This window comes from Crocodylus siamensis, chromosome 2 (assembly GCF_052110815.1).
Source record: "Crocodylus siamensis isolate JL-2025a chromosome 2, ASM5211081v1, whole genome shotgun sequence".
Taxonomy (NCBI): Eukaryota; Metazoa; Chordata; order Crocodylia; family Crocodylidae; genus Crocodylus; species Crocodylus siamensis.
The window spans coordinates 31,118,127-31,142,774 of record NC_143396.1 but is presented as its reverse complement, the minus strand read 5'-3'; the positions used below and the strand labels follow the sequence as shown (position 1 = coordinate 31,142,774).

The following is a 24,648-nucleotide window of genomic DNA, read 5'->3' as shown; positions in this document are numbered from 1 at the left end:
TTATCTGGTAAAAATCAGCTTTGCTTTGTCAATGGAGATAAGATAACTTCTTCCAACTGAGGAATCTAGGGGTTTTGGGGGGCTACCACAGAGGGAGGCACCTTGTATGTTCTCTGAAGGCAAGATAGCAGTTTGTTGGTGCCAAAAGCCATCTTTGAAAATACTTTTTTAGAAGTGAAAACAGATAAACTTTTGACTGCCTCCGACATGTAACCTAAAAAATTTTGAAGTATAATAGTTGTCATGCTACCAAAAGGTGGACCCACTGAGCTCTGGTAGTAGTAAGCAGCAGCATTTGTCTGGTATGTTTAAAATCCGGTTTTGGGAAAGACCTCTCTCAAAACACTCAGATCGCCCAAATCAGGTGTTCATACATTCTAATTTCCAATCAAAATAGGGTTTAATAACCGTACCTCAAAGATGGGTTGTAAACAACCCTGGCACTTGTAACTTAAATGACATGCAAATAGAATCAAAGCACGTCACATTTAACTACATATTAGTATCAAATATTCCTTTTAAAAAAGTGAAGGGGGGTGACGGGGCCCACACACAAAAATAAAATTAATCTCTTAAAATTGCTCGAAGCCGCTGTGGTCAGAATGGAGCTGCCCGCCTGTGTGTCTGAATAATGAGGCGTAAAACTTGAATGCTCTGGCTGGAATTTGGGAGAGGTGGCCGCTCCATTGTGAAACGCACTTGAGAGGGAATGTCAAATGTTAATAGGTCTTTAATTTTAGCAGCTCTGCTGTCATATCTGTCTCCAGGTTTACTACCTACAAGCAATAAACAGGCTGGGAAGTGCTAGAAGGAGATGTCCCACACATCTCAATGATGGGAACAGTTGCTTTGGCCATTACAACCAGTAAGAAGGACCAACAGCACCTCTCTCCTTCATGCAGCACCCTTCCAACAGAGCACCCAAACCCCGTGTATCCTCCTGTACGTTTGTTTTTTTAAGTTTATTTAAATTTGTATCAGAGGCCAAATTAGCCCAAACTAATTCCAAACCCATGAGTCCAGAACCATAAGTGGCCCTACTACCAGCAAATATCCTCCACCCGCACCTGGGGCTTCAGATGTTCCCAAACCCTTTGGCAGGCATCCTACTTGCAGGCCCATGCCCAGAGGCTTGGGGCTTCGATACCCCCAAGTTGTGCTTGTCCTCAGCCATAAAGCCCTCGGAGCAAGCAAAGGAGGGGACTCCCATTTCCATAAACTGGGCATAAAGCCGGTGCACCTCGGCAGGTACTAAACCACGCCAGAAGAGCAGCTCGTTTCAAGAAAACTTCCTTCTTGGACACAGATCCGCGGTATTTCCCCCGCCAGGTTAAGAAGCCACGACGCTTGATCTAATAAGCCTTCAAGAGGCCAAGAAGTGAGAAGCGTCCTCCTGTAGTTCTACCTTCAAAGAATGACGGTATTATATATATATACACACACACACACACACACACACTTCACGGGATGCCTACAAGGCAACCTCCTAATCTATGGGCTAGCAGGGCCCCAAAGCCCTCCAGGCGGTGCCGAGGTACCGCGCGATTGCTCAGGCAGCGCCTTCCCAGCCTCTCTCATTCCCGACACCGACCTGCAGGCGGGGCGATGGCAGACCAGGCTCCCCGCAGCCCGCGCCGGGGGGTGCTGCCCTGGAGGCCAGGATGGAGCTGCCCTCCCGGCCGGGCGCTGCGGTGCCCGTGCCGGCCCCCGGCCCCTGGCCCCCCGCCCGGCCCCGCACCTGATGGTGGTTGTAGGAGTTCCTCTGCTGCAGGAAAGCGGCCGCGGCCGCCGCCGCCTGGTGTTGGTGCTGGAGCTGGGGGCTGACGGGCGAGCGGCGGTTCTGTTGCTGCTGTTGCTGCTGCTGAGGTAAACTCATGGGCGGCGGCGGCGGCGCGGCGGCCGAGAAGGGGCTGCTGAAGGGCCCGGCACAGGGCGCGTGCGGCGACACGGGCGAGAAGCTCTGGAAGAAGGCGGGGTTGATGGAGGACGGCAGCCCCGGGTAGAAGCTGGTGTCGGACTCGGGGCTGGGCGGCGGCATCGCGCTGAGCGGCGTGCCCCCCCCGCCGCTGCCGGACGCCGCCGACTGCTGCTGCTGTTGCTGCTGCTGGGGCGGCGGCGGCGGCTGCTGGGGCGGCGGCTGCTGCGGCGCCTGCGGCGGCGGCGACGAGGTCTGCACCGACCAGGGGGAGCCGAAGCCGGGCAGCGGCGGGGGCGGGGGGGACGCGGCCGAGGAGGAGCCTCCCCCGCTGCCGTGATGCGGGCTGGGGAGCTCCGGGCTCTGCAGGCTGCTGAAGCCCGAGCCGAGGCCGCCGGGCAGCAGGGTCCCGGGGCTGCCCAGCAAGTGGCTGTTGGGGGGGGACTCCATGGGGGCTCTGGCTGGAGGCGCGGGCGGCTTCACGCAGGCGGCGGCGGCCACCGCCGCATCGGGGTCCGCGCAGGCAGCGGAGCCGGCCGGGCTGAGGGGCCGGTAGGGCGGGTAGTCTCCCGGCGACGGCGGCTGCTCCTGCAGGCGAGCGCTGAGGCGCTGCTGGTGCTTGTCAGCGGGGCGGCCAGGCGGGGGGGCGCGGCGGTGGCAGGCGGGGGGGTGGGGGGCGCCGCCGCGGGGCTGGGCTGGGCTGCGCGGCGGAGGCGGCGGCGGCGGCGGCGGCTTCAACTCTTTCCTCTTCTGGCTCAGCGGAGGCGGCGGCTGCGGCTGCCGCTTGCTTAAATCCTGGTGGGGGCTGAGACGGGCTCTCGAGTCAGAGGAGGGGTGGCCGCGAGGGGGGTGTCCTGATGCGGGGCCGCTGCCCAGCCTCTCGCTGCTGCCTGGCGGCGGCGGCGTCACCCCCGCCAGCAGCTCATCCTGCATGTTGCGGCGCGGCGCGGGGAGCCGGGCGCGGCGCGTGACGAGGCGGGGAGGGCGTTGGGCCGGGCGGCGCCGCCCACGCCGAGCGGGGCTGGGGCAGGCGCCCCCCGCTCGGATCCCTGAGTGAGGGGACAAAGCTGCGGGATGATGCGGGGACCCCCGTCCCCCCCGCCCGGGACACGCAACAATCGCGGGGAGTCCCAGTGTGAGGGGCAGCGCTTGGTGTGACAGGTCCCCCCCGGGGGAGGAGGGGGCCGGGCTGTCACGGGCCCAGGCTCCGCGCCCCGCAGCTCACACACCGGCTCCCGGCCGGCCGCAGCCCCCTGAAGAACCCCGGAAGGCTTGTCCAGACCACGTCACAATCCCCGCCTCAAGCCTCTTTGATAATTCATGAGCACCTCCCCTCATGAATTATTCATAAACCCGCCCAAGGCTGCGCCTTTCTTTATTCTCGTTCTGCTCTCGCGAGTATGCAACGGATGCCCTGGGTGGAACCTACGTGTGTATGTGCGTGTGTGCGCGTGCGCGTGGAGGGGTCCGTGCCACTGGAGCGGCGCGCCGTTTCTTTCCCCTTTTGCAGTATTTTTCATGAAATAAATATCAGATTGTGCCTGTCGTGAGCAGCGCAAAATGGTTTCTTCCAGGATGCGGGGCGGGGAAGGGGAGAGGCTGGAAAATAGTTTGTTCCAGCGCCTGAGAGGGACTGTTCGGCCCTCGCCCGAGGACAATCCTGTCTCCCCGCTCCCCGCCTCATTTGCGTTGACGCAGCTGCGCGCCCCGGGAGGAGGGGCGAGGGCGTGCGGGGCGCAGGCGCCGTGGGAAAAGTGAAGCCTGGGGGGTGGGGAAGGTGCAGGCTCAAGGGTGAGATGGGGGAACTGCTTCTGCGCTCTTCCTGCGGCCTCAGTTTGTAGCTCCCGCGCCAGGGACTTGTCTCCATGTGGTTTTCACGAGATTCCTGGAAGTTGGGGCCCATTTGTACCCAGTGGCAGACCGTCAATGCAGGGCCAGTGGAGTGGTAGTGGAGGTGTCACACATGACATAGGGCCCTGTTTTCTCCTGTCCTGGGGAGACTCGGAACAGGTGCCAAAACTCAATCTAGAAACCCGGGCAGGTGTTGGAGCTTGCTTGTTCCCCCCCCCCCCCATTTGCTTAGGGCAGAAACCCAGGCCTGTGAGGTGGTGCTGGCCCCTTCCCTTCACCAAACCTCAAGTCCTTTGCAGACCTGACTGCGCCTAGAGCAGTGATGCCCTGCGAGGGTGACCCAGCGGCCTGGGCTGCTTTGAGAGCCCTTCAAGGGTGCCAAGCAGTGTTATTAGCTCAATTAGGTTTACAGACATGATGCCCAAGGAAGACCCAGAGATACGAAACAGAAATCCATAGTTGTGGTGTTTTTAAGTTCTTTGAAACAGAAAAACTGCTGTATTATTATTATGGAGGCAAAAAAGAGTGAAGATAGTTTACATTTTCCAAGTGGTGCCTCATATCTATCCAGGAGTATTTCGAGTCTAAAAAGGTTAAGAACTGCTGAGCTAGGGAATCTAGTTTGAACCTTGGGTGGGAGCAACACTTATACCTAACAAGGGCTGTAGGGCCTCTTGGTTAAATGCTAGAAAGTAAGAGTTTAAAGCAGGGTGCTATTGCCTTTTCAGTCGCTGTACAGGGGCCAGCTTGGCCTCTTGTGGGCTCAGTGCCTCTTCTTATTAGTTTAAATGTAATTATTGTTGTTACTATTTTATTATTACTTTATCCAACTGTCCTTGATTCAAGGGTTTATGGCACAATAAACTAGATCATTAAATGTGAGCCTATAAATTAATTTTACAATTGTAGCTGTTACTGCTCAATAAAAGTCTTTCTAAAAATCAGGCATAGTCCCTTTGTTCTTGTGGTCTTGGAGAGTGTTGCATTCAGGAGGAAAGAAACAAATTTCAATCTATGGAATTTGGTAAAGTCGTGGAAGACATGCACACATTTTTTGCAAACTGCTTTGTAATCCTTTGGAATAAAATAAAAGGCTGTTACATGCTTGTGTATTCTCCCCCAAATTCCAATTCATCCGTCCAGACTTATACATTACATGAGTATTATAGTTGCGCTTGTATTAGTTACTTAGTTGTGCCTGGAAGTCTCCATGTCAGGTGTAGTATTAAACATTTATTTAAAAATATACACTCTGCCTCTATAAGCCTAGCTTATAACAAAGCTGGATGAAACAAATTGACCAGAGAGTGAAGTTAACAGATCACTTGCCAAAAAGCATATTTTGACACAATGACCATGAGGAGCCATGGTCAGTATATTGCAGACACTGTGGCAGAAATACATAAATATTGATTATGTTTCAGACATTGCCATCTCTGCACAATTTGTACTCTTAGATCCTAACTCCTGATAGGCCCTAATGTTTGGGCCTTTCATGGCAGAAGCAGAGAAACAGAGTATAAGTGAGAGCCTAGCTGTTGATCTTCATATGTCAGCTACTGCTGAGTAAATCATGTCCAGTGAATATTCCAGTCAGTTCCTTCTTAGCTGCTATCTCTCATAGAAAACTGCAATTGATAAGTCATCAGTCCTGCTGTTTGTCAGCTCCTAATAAAGGCATCAAATCAGATCTGGCTGCATATGAAATTCTTGAGGTGTTTGTCTCAGTATGCCACTGACAATGTCTTCCACCCTGCCTAGGAGAGCCAGCTGAAAGAAGCAAGTGTGGCTTGACAAAAGACACAAATGAAAAGTGTACCATTGCAAGAAAGGCTACTGACCCCTCCAGCTATGGACTATCTTTAGAACTGGAGGTCACATGAGGGTGTTGAAAGAAGACCTCAAACGTGATCATATTGGCTCAATGTGCAGCGGCAACCAAAATAAGCCAATAAAATGTTGGGCATCATTACAGTGGGAACTGAAATCAAAATGAAACACATCGTTATGACACTGTATAAATGCATGGTGTGCCTGCATTTTGAATACTGTATGTATTTCTGGTCTCCGAATTTCAAAAGGGATGTACGTAGTAGAAAAGATGATCGGGTATGGAGCAGCTGCCATCCGAGGACCGACTGAAAAGGCCGAGGTCTTTGTTTTAGAAAGGAAAAGACTGAGGGCTGATCCTAGGTACAGGATCATTGCCCTCTGCTACAGAGGAAGGCAACCTTCCCCCCCCCCCCCCCCCCCCCCCCCCCCCCCCCCCCCCCCCCCCCCCCCCCCCCGCCTCTGAGAGGTAGAAGTATTATTGGTCTAATCCAATATGGCAATTCTTATGTTCTTATAACTTCTCTTCCCCTGAGAGAAGTGCAAGGAACTTGAGAAACTTGTCCACAAGGACATAATACTGGCTTGGTAACAGATACAGCTTACCTCTCTAGAGACCAAATGGTTGTGTTAAGGCTCCTTCTGTCTCAGGCAAGGTTGCCATATCTACCTATCACAGATACCTGCAAAGGCTTACATAGTATCCTTTCCATACATACGTTTGCAAACCATTGCTTATATTTGCCCTTAAGAACAGACCCTCATTTTCTCCAAAGTTTGCAAGGTTAAAAGAGGTGAAATATTCTTATTCTGGAAAAGTTATTTTAATATCCTGGCATTAAATAAATTTAGTTGACCAATTTTTGCATAGAGTTTATTGGCTATGGGATTTCATACAGTGTGCTTGACAAGTCTGAAAAGTTGCTTCTTTCCTTTTTAGGTATACAATGCATACTTTTTACTTCAAGTACAAGCACAACCTTTCCTGTTAACATCATTTGCTCAGGCCTTGTTATTGCTGCTCATGTCAGCTTCACTCTCATTTTCCCTCTGGGACGCTGCTGAAGTGTCTTTTATTCTAAGAGGAGAACTCTGCACAGATGATATTTTTAGAGAGAGGAAAATTACTTAGATTTGTAATCTCAGAAAATAACATCACGTAGGATTCTTACCCAGTCGCCACCTGTAAGGGTGAAGTTACCTTTTTCAGGAGTGTCACCCTGAAGCATGTTTTTCATATTTATTTTTCATTATTTTGAATATTTCTGAGACTGTAACTGCCTATATATTTGAAAGAAGTGAATAGACTCTTTGAAAAGTAGGTTATAGCAATTGGCAGTCTGATAGGCACTGTATGTTATTAACATTCTCCCTGAATATTAATAAAAATATTACTGGGTTTTTGGTTGTTGCTGTGTTGCTCTAAAGACATAGACAGACATAGACAGGCAAGGTTCTTTGAGTAGATGTGATATCTTTTATTAGACAAACTGAACAGTTAGAAAAAAGTTCTTGGCAAGTTTTCGGGTGCAGTCAACTTTCTTCAGGCATGGAAAAACTCCTATTCTGAGACTTCAAAAAATGAAAGAGGCTAAAAGTGTGGCAGGATGTCAGTGAAAATGTAATTAGGTAGAATTAGGAAGACAAAAGGTGAGGCAGAGAAGTGAAGCGGGGGAGGGGGAAGAAAGCAGGGGGAAAAGGCTGAAGGGAGACAGTGCAGTGATAGAGTATAAGGTAGAAAAGAGATTGTTAGGCAGGTACCTGGTGAATCAGATGGCAGGCAGATTGTAGCATGTCATATAACCAAAGTCTATATTGAGTCCATGATTTTTTGTATCCAGTAGATTTATGAAGTGAAGTTTGTAGGCTCGTCTACAGAAGGTGTTTTGTAATTTCCCTTTGAGGATTAAAACGGAGAGATTGGAGATGGAGTGATTGTCCTGTGAGAAGTGTGCACCCACAGGTAGTTGGGTATTCTTGTCTTTGATAGGTTTTTGGTGTGCATTCATTCTGGGGTGCAGTTGTTTGGTTTCTCCAACATATTTTCCCTCAGGGCATTTGTTGCACTGGATGAAATATATCACATTTCTGGAGGTTCAGGTATAAGATCTAGGAATGACGATGGTTCTGTTGTGGGGTGTAGTTATAGTGGGGGTGATGGAGATGTGTTGGTAGGTTTTGCATTTCTTGTCATGGCATGGTCTGGATCCATTGGTTGATGTGGTTTGGGTTGTAGGGAGTTGCTTCTGGTGACGAGGTTAGTGGGGTTTGGTGCTTGTTTGAAAGCTAGGATGGGTGGTTCTGGAAAGATCTCATTAAGAATTGGGTCTTCTTCTAGTATGGGTTGTGATTGTTTGAGGATTTTCTGTGTAGATTCCAAGGAAGGGTGATATGTCATAACTAATGGTGTGTGATTTGTGGGGGTTTTATTTTTAAACTGCAGTAAGTCTTCATGTGGCTCTTTCAAAGGTGCAAAGGTGTATCTCTCTGGAGGAGTGCCCTTGTTGGCTGAAGGCCATTTTGAGATTTGTGAGGTGATGGTCACAGGTATTCTCCTCATGTAAATTCGGTGGTATTGAAGAGCTTGGCTGTATATTACAGCTTTCTTGGTGTGTTTGGGGTGATTGCTAGTTCTGTGTAGTTATGTATGTTGGTTTGTGGGTTTCTTATATATGCTGGTTTGAATTTTACCATCTTGGATATTGATCACAGTGTCCAAAAAAGGAAATGCTGGTGTTAGAGTATTCAAGTGATAGTCCAATGGAGGGATGCTGATTGTTGAATTTTTGATGGAAATCAATCGGAGACTGCAGGATTTCTGTCCAAATGATGAAGATGTCATCTGTGTATCTCAGGCATGAATGACGTGTACCCCCGGTGGCTGGGGAGGCACGGTGGCACTGGTGGGAGCATGGTGGCAATTGCTGTCCCCCCGCAGACGCTGCCAGCGGTGTCGGCGGTGAGGGAGGGGGGAGTGGCGACCACCCGCAGGTGCTGCCTTTACGTAGAGGGTGCACCGCCATGCTCAGGGGATGCATGTGCACCTATGTGCACCCCCAATGCGTCACCAATGATCTCAGGTATATTAAGGATTTGATAGTGCAGTTCTTGGGGTAGTAAATAAAAATATTAAGTGCTTGGTAAATTCTCTCACTATTGAATTTAAACCCAGGAATTAGAATTCTGCAAGTTTTCAGAGAAACAGAATTCTGATGTAAAGAATGTTCTTTTTTGAAAAATGAATTTGCTCCTTTTATTGAAGCTTTTGTCAAATTCTGCATCAATCAATGTAATGCATGTAATGACAGTAAAGGTAATGTAGGTTCTAGGTGGTCCTTAAATAGTAGATTTATCTTTATGTCACAAAAGCATTTTACAAAGGATCATTTTCCTTCATTAAGAGAAGGGAAATTTAAGGCAAAAGCGGTAAAATCATTTGCCTTAAGTTACCCGGTATGTAAATGGAAGAGCCAGGAAGCAAGCTCAGACTTGCTTAGTTAAAGTTCAGTACTCTCTCTGCATTGCCTCCTGTATCACACAGAGCCAACGAGCCCAAATAGTACTTGAGTTTTGTCAAGCTCCTGTCTAGTGTGCAAATATAGCTGGGTCTCAAGGAAGTATGTCAACACTGTTGTTGTCATTGCTGGACTATGCAATAAATCAAGATCCAAAGGTAAAATGGGATTGGATTATTTCTATGCAATAATGCAACATTTTTGCCAAAGCTTCATATACTGACAGAACAGGATCCACAATTTGAGTCCAAAATGCATCATATTCTTCTATGTAAATATGTTGCCATATTTGGAATGTTAAACACTGTAATACCATATTAACTCAAATATAGGATTACCCCCAACATTGAAAAAATTGTAAATTTGTTATAATGTCCCAGGTATAGAATCTAATTATTGGAGATTTGCCATGAATTTGTTCCTCTCCCACTGGGAAAATAAAGCTTGGGGGAGGGGAGAGAGTTTAGCTCCTGTCTTTCCCCTCTGCCCCACCAGTTTCTTCCCCCTTCAGTCCCTTCTCCCTCTCCTTACTGTCAGACCCTGCTCTTCCTAGCACAGAATTGAAAAGCAAATCTGAAAATATTGACTTAGTTTATCCAGAATTGGGGCATTTTATCTTTTTTTTTAAAACTGTTGAAAGCTTTAGCCCAGGTATTCCATAAACATACTTTTAAGCAACACTTTTATAGTTACTTATATATAGCAGAAACTATGCATGATAATAGTTCAGTGACTAGTTGAATAGGTCAAACCAAGCCAAAGGGTTTGTGATTTACCATACAGTTCATTGTGCTGGGCCCCAGAAGAGTCAACAGTATTTAAAGCTATGGTGACCCTTAGTTCGGTATGTGTGTGTGCTGCATACCTCCCACCCCCACGAAGGCTCCATGTGCTTATTAGCCCCTCACACTCATGACTAGAACTGGGCATTCTTGACATGAGTCCTGGGATCCTCCAAAAATGTATATGCGGATGAAGCATTGAGTAATTTGGCTTGGCACCACCTCATGGGGGGGTGGGGCTGCACTAATTATATGCAGCAGTCTGAGAGAGGGGGCAACAGAGGGATTCTGTGGGAACTGTTTCGGGCCCTGTTTGGTGATGTTTGCCAGACACTTAAGGCTGGTGAAGAAACAAGAATCATTGGAAATGGGAAAGAAAGTTGCAGCTCAGCTGTGGGAGTGAAGCAGCAGTTAAAATGCATTCACTGTAGTGGTTCACCATGACTTGAAAAAGATTAGGTACTGAGGGGGAGTGAGTGCAATGGGCACTGCTATGTATCTTTTTCAGATTAAGCTTCACTAATTTATTCTTGTGACAGGTTCTGTTTGTACAATATGGATTATGTTTTTTTATAGTTATTCTAGTGGGTTGGGTGTGTTTAATCAGCTTCATAGTTTTTAATCCTGAGTACATATTGCATTGGGCATCAGTTTAATGATAGACAATGTATTTAATAAGGTTTCCTTGTATGCAAATGTCAGATGATGGCTGTTACCCCCCATGCTGATCGCAGGGGCGGGAGGGAGGAAGGAACTTGTCTTATATTTTAGTAAATATGGTAAATATTCAGGCTATTATTAATGAGAGAGGGCGCAGAGCTTCATGGGGAACTTTTAGCTAATTTATAATCTAAAATCTGAAGTTTAATATTAGGTTGATCAGTTGATACGGAAAATTTTGCATCTAACTTAATATCCGATGGCAGGTAGAATTGATTTGGAACATATCAGTTATAAATGTAAGGCTTTTATACTACACAAATCAAATGTTAGGTATAATAAGAGGACTTTGATATAAAATGAATATGTAAGTTTTGAATATGGTAGATTTTAAAAGTATAATCACAGTTAAGTATTTAAAGGAAATTTCAGTGGGAAAATCAGTATAGTAAATTAAGGTGCTTCTGTAATGTTCTTCTGTATGTCTTTTACTAGTGGCTATATTATACTGGTGTGTTCCATATCTTAGAGCTAAGGTTGTTCTTTGTCAAAAACCAGTGCAAAATGTGACAAAAGATTAGTATGTCCTGTAAAAGTATATTTAAAGGTTAAAAAAAATGAGTGTGAAGGAATTTAAATTTAATTCAGGGCTTCCTGTCTTCCTAATAGAACAAATATATAATTTGGGATTAGCTCTTGTGACAATTTAAGGGATCGGTTCTATTAATTGATGTTTCCAATACGACTGGAAAGTCGAATGGCTTCTTCCCTTCCTCCTGGTTGTACTGAGTCTCTTTCACATTCTTTAAATGGCTCTAATTGAAATATTTCGGAAATGTCTATCCTTAAATGACAATGTAGGCCTCTGACTCAGCACCTGATTAGTTGAGGCTTACAGATAACTGGAAAATGTGTTCTGTGATGCAGTTCCTGTGTGATAAAAAATAATCATATAGTATGTTTCAATCCACTTAGAAGCATAAAGTTATTAAACTACGGAAATCAAGGTTCTTGGTTATCCAAGAACATTCTTGTTTCTTGTACCCAGTTCAAAGAGACATTAAACCTACTTAAAAGAAAAGATGGGCTCAGAAGAAAGAGAACATTTACATAGTACTCAGTAAAGTCAAGTTTTCAATATTTATACCTTTTACATTTCCAGATTGGCTCTTATTTGGGGATTAGTGAAATGGAGTTTAGTACTTTTGGTCTGATTTCTGCTCAGCAGGGGCATTATATCTTATTTCTTTTTTGTTTGCTTTCTGCTTCTCTGTTGGATGGCCTTAACCAGTTTAGTTTAGTCAATAGAGTATTGAGAGGTGACTTGATCACAGTTCAGGAGAATATGAGAGGCAGATTCCTGACAGTAAAGGGCTTGTTAATTTAATAAGGACATAACAAGATCTGCTGAAGCTGGATACATTTAGTCCAAATAAGAAGCAAATTGTTAGGGTTATGAGTCATCAGAACAGAATACTAGTGGATTGTCCATCACTTGAAGTCTTCAGGAAGACATCCAATCCTGATGTAAAGATCTGTCATGGCTGAAGAGCAGGAGTTATGAGGCTGATGAATTTCACTTGGTGAAATTATGCACATCATGCTAACTGGTAATTATGGTCCTGTCCCCCACACTGAATTGTTTTCATATATGAAAATTTTAACTGATTGTACTGATAGCCCCTATTTTCTCTGGAACATCTCTCACAGCCCTCTGACACCTTTTTTGCCCCTCAAAGAAGTCATTGGATTCTTAGCCTTCTTCTTGGTGTGCCTACTGTTTTTGATCTCTCTCTTGATATACTAAGTAGACCTTCATGCTACTCTTATCTTCTGGTTCTTTCCTTACTTTGACTTGTCCTTGAAGTTTAACATGTTTTTGCTGACTCTCTTCCACTTCTTCGGGAGTAACTTAGGGTTTTTTGTTGACCCCTTCCTCTTTAACTTTCTCAATATTTAGATAATCTCATTTATCCACTTGACTTCAGATAGATACCATCTTTGTCGATTATTTGTAAATGGAACTTCCCCCATTTTCAGAGCTTAACATGTCTCTGGCATAACCTCTTGGATATTTTGGCATTGGCTTAAATTTAACCTGAACTTCTTGGCTGTGTCCAGATATGCAGGCACATGTGGTTTGTGGCACCACAGCCCCTTTGTGGTGGTACAAACTGCACATATGTTGCCTGTGCAGCTGCCTATAGGATATGAAACTTCATTCATTTAAAAGTGCTGTCAGGGACTGTGCTGCGATGGGAACTGCCTCAGAACAGCCTGTTTTGTTTTGTTTTGGTTTTTTGTCTTTTTTTAGGTGTGTAACTTCTTTGTGTTTGGACAGCACCAATCATGTTGTTGACATTAAATATATAATTAATGGAAGAGCGTGCTAATACAGTGAAGTAGCTGCTGGTCATATGTAGACACCCATGGACGCACCACTACATCACTGTAGTGTCCCATAAAGATATACTCTCTGAGTAGGGAATTATTCAGTCCCACTTAAGCCCTAGGATCTCTCTTGAAAGACCTTTCCAATGTTTCTTGTACTGTGGTCATTTTATAGGAAACACATTTTCCAAATTGCTGTTATGTGGCTCTGGGTCTTATGACTCATTCTTACAACCCTTGAAATGGAGTCTTGGACCATACTTGCCACTCCATGGCCAGCACACTTTTGCACTCACTAACATAAATTCATGAGTAGACATAGTTTGGTAGTTCTGCCTCCTGGTAATCTGAAAGTTAATTTTTGTATGTTTAAAAAATATTTCAAAGAGTTTGGGCTCAGTAACACCAGCAGAAGACTGGCTACAAGTATAGGTTATATTAGTGTAAAATGTTTGTGTAGAAGAAAGGGGTAGGTGGATTTTGCTTTCTACAGCATTAAAAAACCCTACACTTCTATATCAGGGCATATTTTATTGAATATTTTCATTTCAACTTTTATTTTCAGTGCTCTGCAAATATTAATTAATCTACACATATTCTTGTGAGGGAGATAGGGAAATCCAATTTTAATGTGCAATCCACCAGCCCCCTGTGCCTTTCCTATTCTCATATCCTTCACATGAACCTCTTACAGAGCCAGACCTTGAGAAGTTTGGAAGGAAACCTTCCTCCATTTCATCACAGCATGTCAGATTGTAATTCAGATTCAGAACAGAAATAATTTAAATATGGTTGGAAACGTCACACAGACTTATTTTGCTTTACCACGCTCAGTTTTTGTGTAAGTTTTAAAGCTAAACAAGCCACGCTCTTTTAATCTTTTTTTATAAGAAAAGGTCTTAACTCCCTTGTGGTAGTATAAAAGTAATGTAGGTGTGATGATTCAGAAATTATACAAGAAGCAAGGTTGTTAGGGCAATATCTTGTGTTGGACCAACTGCACAATTGAGATAGAGTTAGACAAGCTTTCAAATGTACAACATTCTTCATCAGGTCTGGCCACTACAAACCAAACATAGCATAGTAAAAAACGGTTGTAGGAGAGTGGAGAAAGAAGTTGTTCTGAGGTAGCAGACAAACAATTATCAGAAGAAAAGAAACTGATTACTCTGAGATCAAGACCTATCAGAAGAAAGGAGGGTCAGTCTCACCTTTCACATATGAAAAGAATTCAGAAGTCGGGTAGATTATAGTGTACCATAAAACCAACATCAGTGTTAAGTCTCTGGTTCTTAGCTTCCAGCCATCTTATACATTTTTGTTCCAAGTTCACCTGTTAAAGGTGCCAAGTACTGTAGATTTCCCTTGAGTTCAAGGATGGTGAGGTCAGAGAGGGAGTGGTTGTACTGTGAGCACTGTTCTCCTAAAGGCGGACGTGTCTGTTCTTTATATTTTTTTGGTGAGAGTTCATTCTGGTCTATAGTTGCTGCTTAGTTTCAGCCATGTAGTTGCCATGAGGGCATGTGGGGGGTTGAATCAGGTATATCACATTTTGGGAAAGGTGTGTTTAGGATTCTGATGGTTTTATTATTGGGGGGTGTGGGGGGTGGAGTGTTGATAGTAGCGGCAGTAGAGATTTATTGACTGGTTAAGCATTTCTTGCTAAGGTAAGGCTACTTCCCACATGATATCTATTGACCAGTGGGGAGTTTTCTCCTAGAAAACTGCACCATCAAACCTGGACTATACTTCTGTTACATAGATGAGTTGGCCTCTATGCTGCATCCTGCATGCCCACCTCCCTTCCTGCTGCACAACAGGTCCAGCACAGACAGCACCCATTCCAGGACCCAGGTGACATGCAGTGCCCACCCTGGATGGTCTGGGATCTGTGCCACATGCAGCCCCAGCCCCCTGGCCAGTTTTTTTTGTATTTTTTGCACCGGTCCTGGAAGCACTGTAATACCAGGTCAATGCATGGAGTGGATGGAGCACACTCCGATTCCACCACCCAATACCAAAAAGAATCTGCTCAATATAGAGCGGAAGGCAGGGAGAGGCTGCAGGGCCTGCCCGGCGTGAGCAGGGAGAGGCTGCAGGGTCAGGATACATGCTGCATATGGTGGCTGCTCTAGTCAGTCTGGGGTACAGCATACAGCTTGGGTCCTGTACTGACTGGAGTAGGTGCTGTATGTGGCACACATCTCAGATTGGTTGTGGGGAGGGGAGTGCCACATGTGGCATGGGTCCTAGCCAGAATGGGCTCCACCTACAGTGAGCATCCCAGACCAGCCAGGGTGGGCACTGCATATGGTGTGGGTCCTTAGGGGGGGGGCTGCGTGCACTGGATCTTTCACGTAGGGAGTGGGAGATGAGGATCTGCAGGCCTGATTTAGCTTGTGAATCAGCCCTGTGTTTAACAGCCCTGCCTTGCACAATGATATTAGTACATCCTTGGCACCAGTTTGGCTTTGTGCTGGTGTTGTTTTTCAGCCTAAAACACTTAGTATCCACCCCACAGATGTATTTGTAAGATATGTATCCTTTCTCAGTCTGTTTTGCTATCTATACCCGCTATAATACACACCAAATTGCATTTTCTTTTTTCACAGCTGCATCACACTGTCACCTCATGGTCATCCTACAGTCAACCAGTGTAACCAGGACCTTCTCTTCCTCTTTAGTCTGTGCACCCACATGTTATAGCTGAAGTCCTTGTTATTGATCCCGAGGTACATGACTTTGCATTTCATACCATTACATTTCATTCCTTTTCTACTGTTCCATTACGCAAGATTATCTAAATTGTTTGGTATAATAAAGTACTTTTCTTCCATATTAGCAATACCCCCAAGCTTAACTTCATGAGGTGACTTGTTAAAAATATTAAGCAGGGTGGACCCTAAGACTGATCCCTGTTAAACACCATTGGTAACCACTCTTCATAGTTCACCATTGAACATGATCCACTGTAGTTTCTCTTGGAGACAATTCCTTATCTACCTTGCAGTTGTAGCCTTGATCTCTGTCCAGTTAGGACAATAATTTCCCATGAGGCATGACAGCAAAATCTTTGCTTCAGTCTAGCTAAATTAATTCAACTGCATTAAACTTATTCAAGAAATCTGTTATTTGTCATAGAATGTTATTAAATAGTCTGGCACAATCATGCTCTGATAAAGTCATGTTTTGTTTTGTCTATTTTTATTTCTTTCCATATCTGTAGCTATCCTTTCCTTTGGTACCTACCATTGGAGTCAAACTGACAGACCTGTAATCTCCTGGATTATTTTCTCCCCTTTTTAAAAATAAGAGCTATGTTTGCTATTTTCCATTCATATTCCTGATTTGACAGATTCTGTGAAAATATGTGCTAATGGAGTTTCTATTTCCTGTGGCAATTTTTTCCCAATTTGCTGGGCCCAGCCTGAATGTTTTAAATTGTAGGATTGAGACCCTACTCAGAACTGACCGATTAGCCAGTTGCTTTTATTCTCTTGTTACCTTTTAATTACTCAGCTTCCAAATAGATTAATATTTTCTTGTGTGTACCAGTGAGTATTTCTGATTCTTTATTTCTTTGTTTTGAAGGTAGAGATGGTTGGAGTTTCTCCCAAGAGCATCAAACATAAAATATTGCTAAAATAAATAGACGTCTCCACAGAAGAAAGTAAAGATGTCAACTTCATACAGAAAAGCTATTTAGAAGGACAAAGTAATGGATTAAAGTGAATGAATCCTATTTCCAGGTTGCCTCTTCTGATGTGATAACTGAATATCACAATTTCTTCTAGGTACATGGACATCTTAGTTTTTCAGTAATGTGGTAGCGGTTATTGCCATTAGTTCTAACTTAGGAGAAAGGAAATGTCTGAGATCAAACTTGATTTATGAGAAGGTTTTTTATTCTTAGCAGTCATGTACAGCTTTTACTTGTCAAACTTAAGGATACTAGGATTGTCTTTAAAATGTCCGGCATACAGTTGTCAAGAATGACAAGGAAATTTAGACACTATAAAAATTCAGCTAAAAATTCATAATGCCTCTCTACACTCTAATATATTTCATGATAAATACCAAGTGGCTCTGAAGAGAGCTTTATAAATTAGAGATGCTGTCAACCTCTGTTTGGTCCTCAAAATGCCTTGTATTATTTTAAGGTGCTTCCATGTGCATCATTTCACGTGCACACATGTAAAACTGCCCATATGTTAACTTTTAAAATTCCATTTGTTATCTTGGTCATATAATAGGTATGTAAAACAGGGCTATTCCCCCATGAGGGGGGATCTTTTTGGATTTCACCACTGATTTCCAATGTCAACTCTTGTTCTCCCCAAATTTAACAACGTGGCAATCTTCTCTTTACAAGCATTGACTCATTAATTTAATTTGCAAGATACATCTTTCTTCCTATCTTTCATGTGTAGAACAATTTGTCCACTTCCTTCAAACATTATAATCAGAACATATTAGTTTCCATATCTTATGTTTTATGTATAGTCCAAAAATACTTGTAACTGTTTGGTATAAGTATGGTTGTGTTAGCTGCAGTTTGGTAATCCCAAACTTGAATCAATAACCCCCTGGCTATAGCACAGTCTGGACATGGTTCTGTCACTTGCTCTTGCAGGAACAGTTCTATTTTGTATAGATACAAGCAGAAGGCAGGGTAGATTTTTATTTTATAGCCAACTAAACCGGCAATATATAACAAACTTTTGTGAACCCCAGCTCATTTAATCAGATGTTGGATGTCACTGATTTAGTTCATCTATAAGGTACAAATCTACCCTTTCTGATGCCTGACTTCAGACTAACATGTCTAACTACCTTTCTTTGCTCATGCATAAATACAAAACAATCATTGAGACAGGTAGGTGAGAATAATTGTTTAGCTTGGTGGTTAATGGTCATGATCCTGGGAAGTGGGATGATACGTGTTTGAATCCTATCAGGCAGAAGAAGAAATTGGACCCAAGTCTCCCACATACTGAGTATGTACAGTAAACAGTGAGATGTTGTATAGAAGGACAGTGGCACAACTGTGAGTAGGTGAGGAGGGCACAAGCTATGGGTGCTGCCTAAGCAAGGGGCACCTCACCCTCCTGTCCCCCATCCCCTGTTTCCTCATAAACATGCTGCACCTTCCCTGCAGTGGTTCCATTTCTAGCAGGAGGAGGAGCAGGGAAGTGCTGGTGGCATGCAATGCAGGAGCAACAGCTGGTAGTTCACTGCTACTGGGAGGGATATCACTTCCTTTTTTTTCAATTAAAAAGATGTGTTTTCCTGGCTGCTGGACACGCAAGTTGGCAGCAAAATAAGGAGGTGACACAATCTTTCTCAGCAAAATGAACTGTGGCCACTGGCTGCTCTTTTTCTGGACACTACTTTGCCTTCCATGCTGTCTCAGCTGGAGCCACTGCAGGAAGATGTATGATATGGTGAACACAGTGTTTGTGTCTACACGTGTATTTACATGCACCTAAACTTCATGCGCCTGTGCTTAATGTGCATTATGGTGATTTAGGCACGCATCTACACGTAGACACACTAATGCACATTAAGGCACGTTAACTTTTAGGTGCAATTAGTTAAGTCGCATTAGCGCTGTGCAGACATGTTAATCCGCATTAAGCATCTCACGTGGGCTAATACGACTTAGTTAATCATGCCTAAATTTGATACTTGCTTTATGCAGGTATCAAATTTAGGTAGGAGTAGCCTTAAATCATCATTTTTAAGGTTCATTAAGGGCATGCAAGTGTGGACATGCACCCTTAATGCATCTTAAAAATTGCAATTTTAGGCTAATCCTGCTTAAAAGGAGTACCCCGTAGTACCCGAGGCATAGTATTGGTCAGTTACGCTTCTGGATACGGCTACTTCTCTAGACCCCAATTTCTTTTAGAGTCAGCGTTGTTTGGCAAAATAGACCTGAATTTATTAATAATTTGGTGGGTTTTTGATGCTAAATTATTTTGCCTAATTTAATATTTGCTGAAAAAAATTATCCAGATCTAGTTGCCACCAAAAGACTAGACCTTCTTATCACCTTTCACATAAAGTGGAGTTAACTTCTTGGTTTACAAGTCTGCATTAAGGGCAAATTTTATTTCCCACTTTGTGCTACAACAACATGGCAAAGAGGCTAAAGCAGTTAAGTGGCCTTCATACTTTGGCTGTTTTGTGCCACTCTATACTAGTAAATCTCTGCTTAGAAGTTAAATTTTATTTAAAAAATGTATCTCTATATTTAAATTATTAATTATATTGGATAGTGTTATCTTTGGGTTTCTTGTTTATGGCTGGTACATGAAATTTTTAACAATTAAAAGAGAGAAGCAAGAGAATATTCTCCAAAAAAACAAACCAAATTATATACAATTAAGTATAGATTGAGAAAAAAATTGTAATTTTATTGTAAAAACATTTTTTTTGTCATTGAAAATATGAAAAAGTAAATATTACAACTCTAGGAAATTTATAGGTAAAGGTATCCAAGGCCATGTCCAGGTGAGCGTGGCCATGCAGTATGTGTTGCAGTATGTTGTTCTCCACTCCCTTATAGTGCGGAGAACAACAAAACATGCAGTATATGGCACAGTAGACATGTCTGCAGTGTCACATACAGCATGTTTTTTTCTCCACTCTGTAAGGAAGCAGTGTGGTGGGGTTTTCTGACCCTTGGTTATCCAAGGGTCAAAAAAACCCATGGAGAAATAAAACGGAGCTACTCATGCAGTAGCAGCATGCATTGCCCAAAGCCAGAGCCTGGCCATCCGGAGCTGTGCTCCACTGCTGGCCAGGCTCTGCCTAGCAGGATTGCCACTTCTACAGCCCAGGAGGCCCCCAGGACTTCAGGTAAGACTGCTGGGTCCAGCTGGGTGCTGGCCTCAGCTTCCTGTACCCTACCTGGGGTAACTTGCTTTGTGCCAGCACGTGCGTGGTGCGGGCATTCACTGGGGACAGCTAGTAGCAGCACAAGGTGTGCTGCTACTAGCACAAGGTGTGCTGCTACTAATTGTCCCTGGGGAACCAAACATCCATGCATGTCTGGACGTGGCCCAAAAGTATTAAGATGCACAATGCACAATTAAATCATCCAAACAACCTTAATTCTTCCCTATAGTAACAACTACATAGGAAAAACAACTAATTTTTAAAAATCAATTTACTATAGTTTGGGTCCACATTCATTAAGATTTTAGTGCTATGCTTACTGTATGGCATTAGTCTTTATGCAACAAGGTTGTTTGGCCTTACATGTTGATTTCCTTACCTTTATGTGTCTGAGTTTCTTTTTAAACATAATTTTAACTCTTAAAACTAGAAGTTAGCCCATGATGTGATGAAGTTAAAGAACCAGGACAAAGTCAGAACTATACTGCTTACCTTTTTTTCGAGACTACAAAGACCTCTTTAATGATGTAATTCTCCTTCGTTGTGGATTTGAACTCAATCATCCATTTACATCCAGTTCAGTGACATAGATCACAAAGTAATGCATTCCCCAAAATAAATGGAAAAGGCTATATTTACTGATTACTTATATTAGAGAGGATAAAGGGGAGATGACTTAAAACTTGAACAGCTCCCAAAACATTTGAAAAAAACCTTTGGATAAGTGTGATAGTTATTATGGATGTCATATATCAAATGGTGTGTAGTTTGGCAGGAGATCAGGTCAAGCTAATTGTGGAACCTTTATTTCTAATGTCCATATTTTAAAACAATTACTTACACTGAATACTGTAATTTAAACTATTATGTTGCAGCTATATAGAAAAGCTCCATAGATGTTTCAAAGCTAGAAAATCAAAATGTTTTGGAGAAAGTGAAAAATCCTGTCTCTTTCAACATTAAAAATGCTTGTCTATTTGAAGAAATTTACTAGAAGATCTGTACTGATACACTTATGACATTCTTTTCTGTTCTGGTATAATACACCATTTAGTATAAATATGCCCACACAGAAGTGTACAAGTGTATCTGCAGTGGCTTAATTATGTTAATAAAACTAAGCCCTTCATTAAAGATTTTGTCTGAGAATTTTATTTTGGTTTTCCAGATTTCAAGATATGTTAGGCCAGGGCTGTCCAACTTGTGGCCCATGAGCTACATCTGGCCCATGAGCAGTTAACATGTGGCCTGTAGACCTCTGTAGCTGTCCCTCCAACTGTTGTATGACATGGGAAGGTGTGGAGGGGCCATGTGTTACCTGTGATACCCCTGAGACATGGGGCAGGGGCCTGCATGTCACTGGTACTGCCTGTGTGGCAAGGGGTGGATGGCCATGTGCTGCCAGCGGTGCCCTTGCTGCGGGGAGTCACCAGGGCAGCCCACACAGCGGGGAAGGATGACTTCACGGGGCATCTGCTCCCAAAGCATATGGCTAGTGTGCTGTGTGGCTCCCAACCGCACCAAAGTTGGACAGTCCTGGGTTAGGATAATAGAGAATTCATCAAGTCACTGAAAGCAATGAAAATTGAGTGGATATCAAGTACATTGCCAGGATGTGAGGAAACCAGAAACATGTATTTCATGAAAATATTCACTTTAAGGTACACTGTCCTTATTTACAAATATTTGAATTTAGTGATGAGTTTAATAAATAAAACCTATTTTTCCCAGCAACTAATATACCCAATACCTAAAAATTGGTGGAACATTAGAGACACTTAAATCTCATAAAGAGTAACTAGGTTTTCAAGAATATGTGACACTTGGGAATTATATTTGGTCTCTACAGGTCAGAATGTTTTAGGCTCAATGGATTCTTATTTGTAATCTCTGTGTTTATCTTGTGCTAATGTTTAGGTATTGGCACACCTAACAGTGCTAATATTGTGCTGAACTCTTAAAAGGATCTCAAAGTACCCTAGGGTGCCATGCCATTCTGGCTGAAAATCATTGGTGTAAATTAACATAAGACATAAATATTTACTAGTAACTCCTGTACCAAGCCTACAGCTAATACACTAGATTAGAAAGACATCTAATCTTGGTTTAAAGACTTCAGGTGATGGAATTCACGATATATCCAGAAAAGCTTTATTATCCTTCTGGGTGCAATTTTTTATTTCTAATTTGAGATTCTCATCAGTACACTATTATCTAGATGAAGCTATAAAGTGGGTGCACAGCTGATTGGAAAACCACTCTCAACAGTGGTGACACACAGGGGGTGCATGGGGGTGCATGTGCACCCCCTGAGAATGCTGGAGATGATGAAATAGAGGGTAGAATTATTACATTTGCAGATAATAACCCTGTGGGAGATGTGGCAAACACAAGACCCATGTCCACCCATCTCCCTGAGCTTTCTCACCTCTTGCTTGGTCGAGGAAGTTACCTCCATGTTTCTGGGTGCGTACTGTCCATCCTGACAAGTCACTAACATGTTCCCATGCCTCTGGATGAGCTGCCTCAACCTTCCTGGTTGCTCTCTCTCAAACTCTGTCTTCCGGGGGTAGAGGCTTGTGGGTGGCGATCTTTCAATGCTTCCTCTGCACTCCTCTTCCAGTCAACAATTAATGTCTTCTTTTAGGTGTGTTACTGGCCCGCCATGAGACGCCACTTGATGACATCACCATCTGTGCCTGGCATCTCTGACTCCTGGTAAGTTTTACTAGTATTGTATCTCATAACAAGGTTGTTTGTCTCCCTGTTACAAGGCAGAACCAAGATCAATGAACTCTGTTGCAACTCGGGCCTGTGATTCCATGTGGGTTGGGTGGCTCCAGATTTTTTACTTGGTCTGTGACATGCTGTTTCTGCCACCCCCGCATTTCCATCTTGCTCATAAGGTTACAAAGTACTTAGATCTTTACAAACTCTTCCTCCATTTGGGGCAGACCTGGGTGATAGTCTCCCACAAATTGATGTTGATGTTGCATTTTTTTCAAGTAGGCCTTGAAGACATCCTTGAAACACTTTGCCCTCTGAGCATATGCCTTGATTGAGCTAAGAGAATAAAACTTATTTAGGGAGTCTGGAGCTGAACATCTGAATGGAATGGCTGGCCTATCAAAGTTGATGTTGAATGATCATTGCCTTGATGCTCATGGTGTTTATTTGTGAGAGGACACTAATGTTGATGCATCTACCTTTCCACTGGATTCCGAGAATTTTATGCAGGTAGTGTTGATGGTACTTCTCCAATGAATTGAGGTGTCTTCTATATGTTGTCTGCATCTCAGCTTCATACAATAGGGTGGGAATCAGTTTCTTGATAAATCATGAGCTTGGTTTCAGATCTGATGTCAAGGTCTTCAAACATGCATTTCCTCAGGCATCTAAAGGCTGCACTTGCACATTTGAGCTGATGTTGGATTTTGTCATCAATAACAGCCTTCTGCAAGAGATGGCATCTGAGGTATGGAAAATATTCAACATTCTCCAGACTCTCATTCTGAATCTGAATTACCAGAGCTGGGCACTGCTCCTTAAGAGCTTGTTGATGGAGGACCTTTGTCTTCTAAATGTGAAGCATCAGTCCCATTTTCTTGTATACCTTGGTAAAGATGTTGACGATTGCCTCAAGGTCTGCTTCTGAGTGAGCACACACTACAGCTTCATCAGTGTACTAGAGTTCAATGATTGTGTTTGGGCTGGTCTTGTTTTTGTTTCGGAGTTGGCTAAGATTAAATAGTGTAGCTCTACTTAAACTGGAAACTTGGTGGTCATGTGAAGCATCGGGATTAAGGAATATCAAGAAGAGTGTTGATGCAGCCTTGCTTAACTCCTATCTTAACCTCAGAAGGATCTGCAGTAGATCCATTACTGAGAACTACTACACGCATACTGTCAAAGAGCAGAAAAATAATGTCTCCTTTCATAGATTTCATAGACATTAGGGCTGGAAGGGACCTCGGAAGATCACCTAGTCCAGCCCCCTGCCCAAAGGGTAGGAAGTCAGCTGGGGTCATAGGATCCCAGCAAGATAAGCATCCAATTTACTCTTGAAGGTTTTAAATGTAGGTGCTTGAACCACCTCTGATGGCAGGCTGTTCCAGACCTTGGGGGCTCGGACAGTAAAGAAATTCTTCCTTATGTCCAGCCTGAAACAGTCTCACAGTGGTTTATGACGGTTCGACCTCGTCATCCCTTGGGGTGCTCTGGTGAACAAATGTTCCCCCAGATACTGGTGGTCACCCCTGATAAACTTATAGGTGACCATCAGATCACCCCTGAGCCTGCGCTTTTCCAGGCTAAAGAGTCCCATGGCTCTCAGCCTGTTGTTGTAAGGTCCGTTTTCCTGACCTCCAATCATGTGTGTGGCTCTTCTCTGGACTCTCTCAAGCTTCTCCACATCCTTTTTGAATTGTGGAGCCCAAAACTGGATGCAGTACTCCAGCTGCAGCCTCACCAAGGTCAAGTACAAGGAGAGAATGACATCCCGGGATTTGCTTGAGAAGCATCTATGGATGCAAGCCAGCATTTTGGTCGCTTTACTAGCTGCAGCATTGCATTGCAGGCTCATGTTCATGTTGTGGTTAATCATGACCCCCAAGTCTCTTTTTTCCATAGTGCTAGCTACTATACCACTGCCAAACCTATAAGGATGCTGCAGGTTTTTCCTCCCAAGGTGAAGAACCTTGCATTTTGTGGTGTTAAACACTATCAGGTTCTCATCTGCCCATTTGCTGAGTCTGTCCAGGTCAGCCTGGATCACCCGCCTGTCTTCTGGTGTGGATGCTTT

The 24,648-nt window shown here is 43.8% G+C and overlaps 1 protein-coding gene and 1 long non-coding RNA gene across 7 annotated transcripts in view; one reads left to right on the top strand and one right to left on the bottom strand.

Annotated features, from left to right (window-relative positions):
• Positions 1-5,056, bottom strand: part of CPEB2 (cytoplasmic polyadenylation element binding protein 2) — an 82,640-nt gene extending 77,584 nt beyond the window's left edge. For both annotated transcript variants that reach the window (XM_090035603.1, XM_090035605.1), the window contains exon 1: positions 1,739-5,056. In XM_090035603.1, the coding sequence (XP_089891729.1) occupies positions 1,739-2,848 (1,110 nt within the window). In that variant the 5' untranslated portion in view covers positions 2,849-5,056. The remainder of the gene's footprint in view (positions 1-1,738) is intronic.
• Positions 1,731-24,648, top strand: part of LOC149870118 (uncharacterized) — a 94,396-nt gene continuing 71,478 nt past the window's right edge. For 3 of the 5 annotated variants that reach the window (XR_016440689.1, XR_016440687.1, XR_016440686.1), the window contains exons 1-4: positions 1,731-1,866; positions 15,557-15,676; positions 16,536-16,738; positions 22,495-22,565. This is a non-coding gene — a long non-coding RNA (uncharacterized LOC149870118). Of the gene's footprint in view, positions 1,867-2,046; positions 2,169-15,556; positions 15,677-16,535; positions 21,000-22,494; positions 22,566-24,648 lie in introns of those variants that run through there. The other 2 variants (XR_016440685.1, XR_016440688.1) reach the window with 2 other exon arrangements.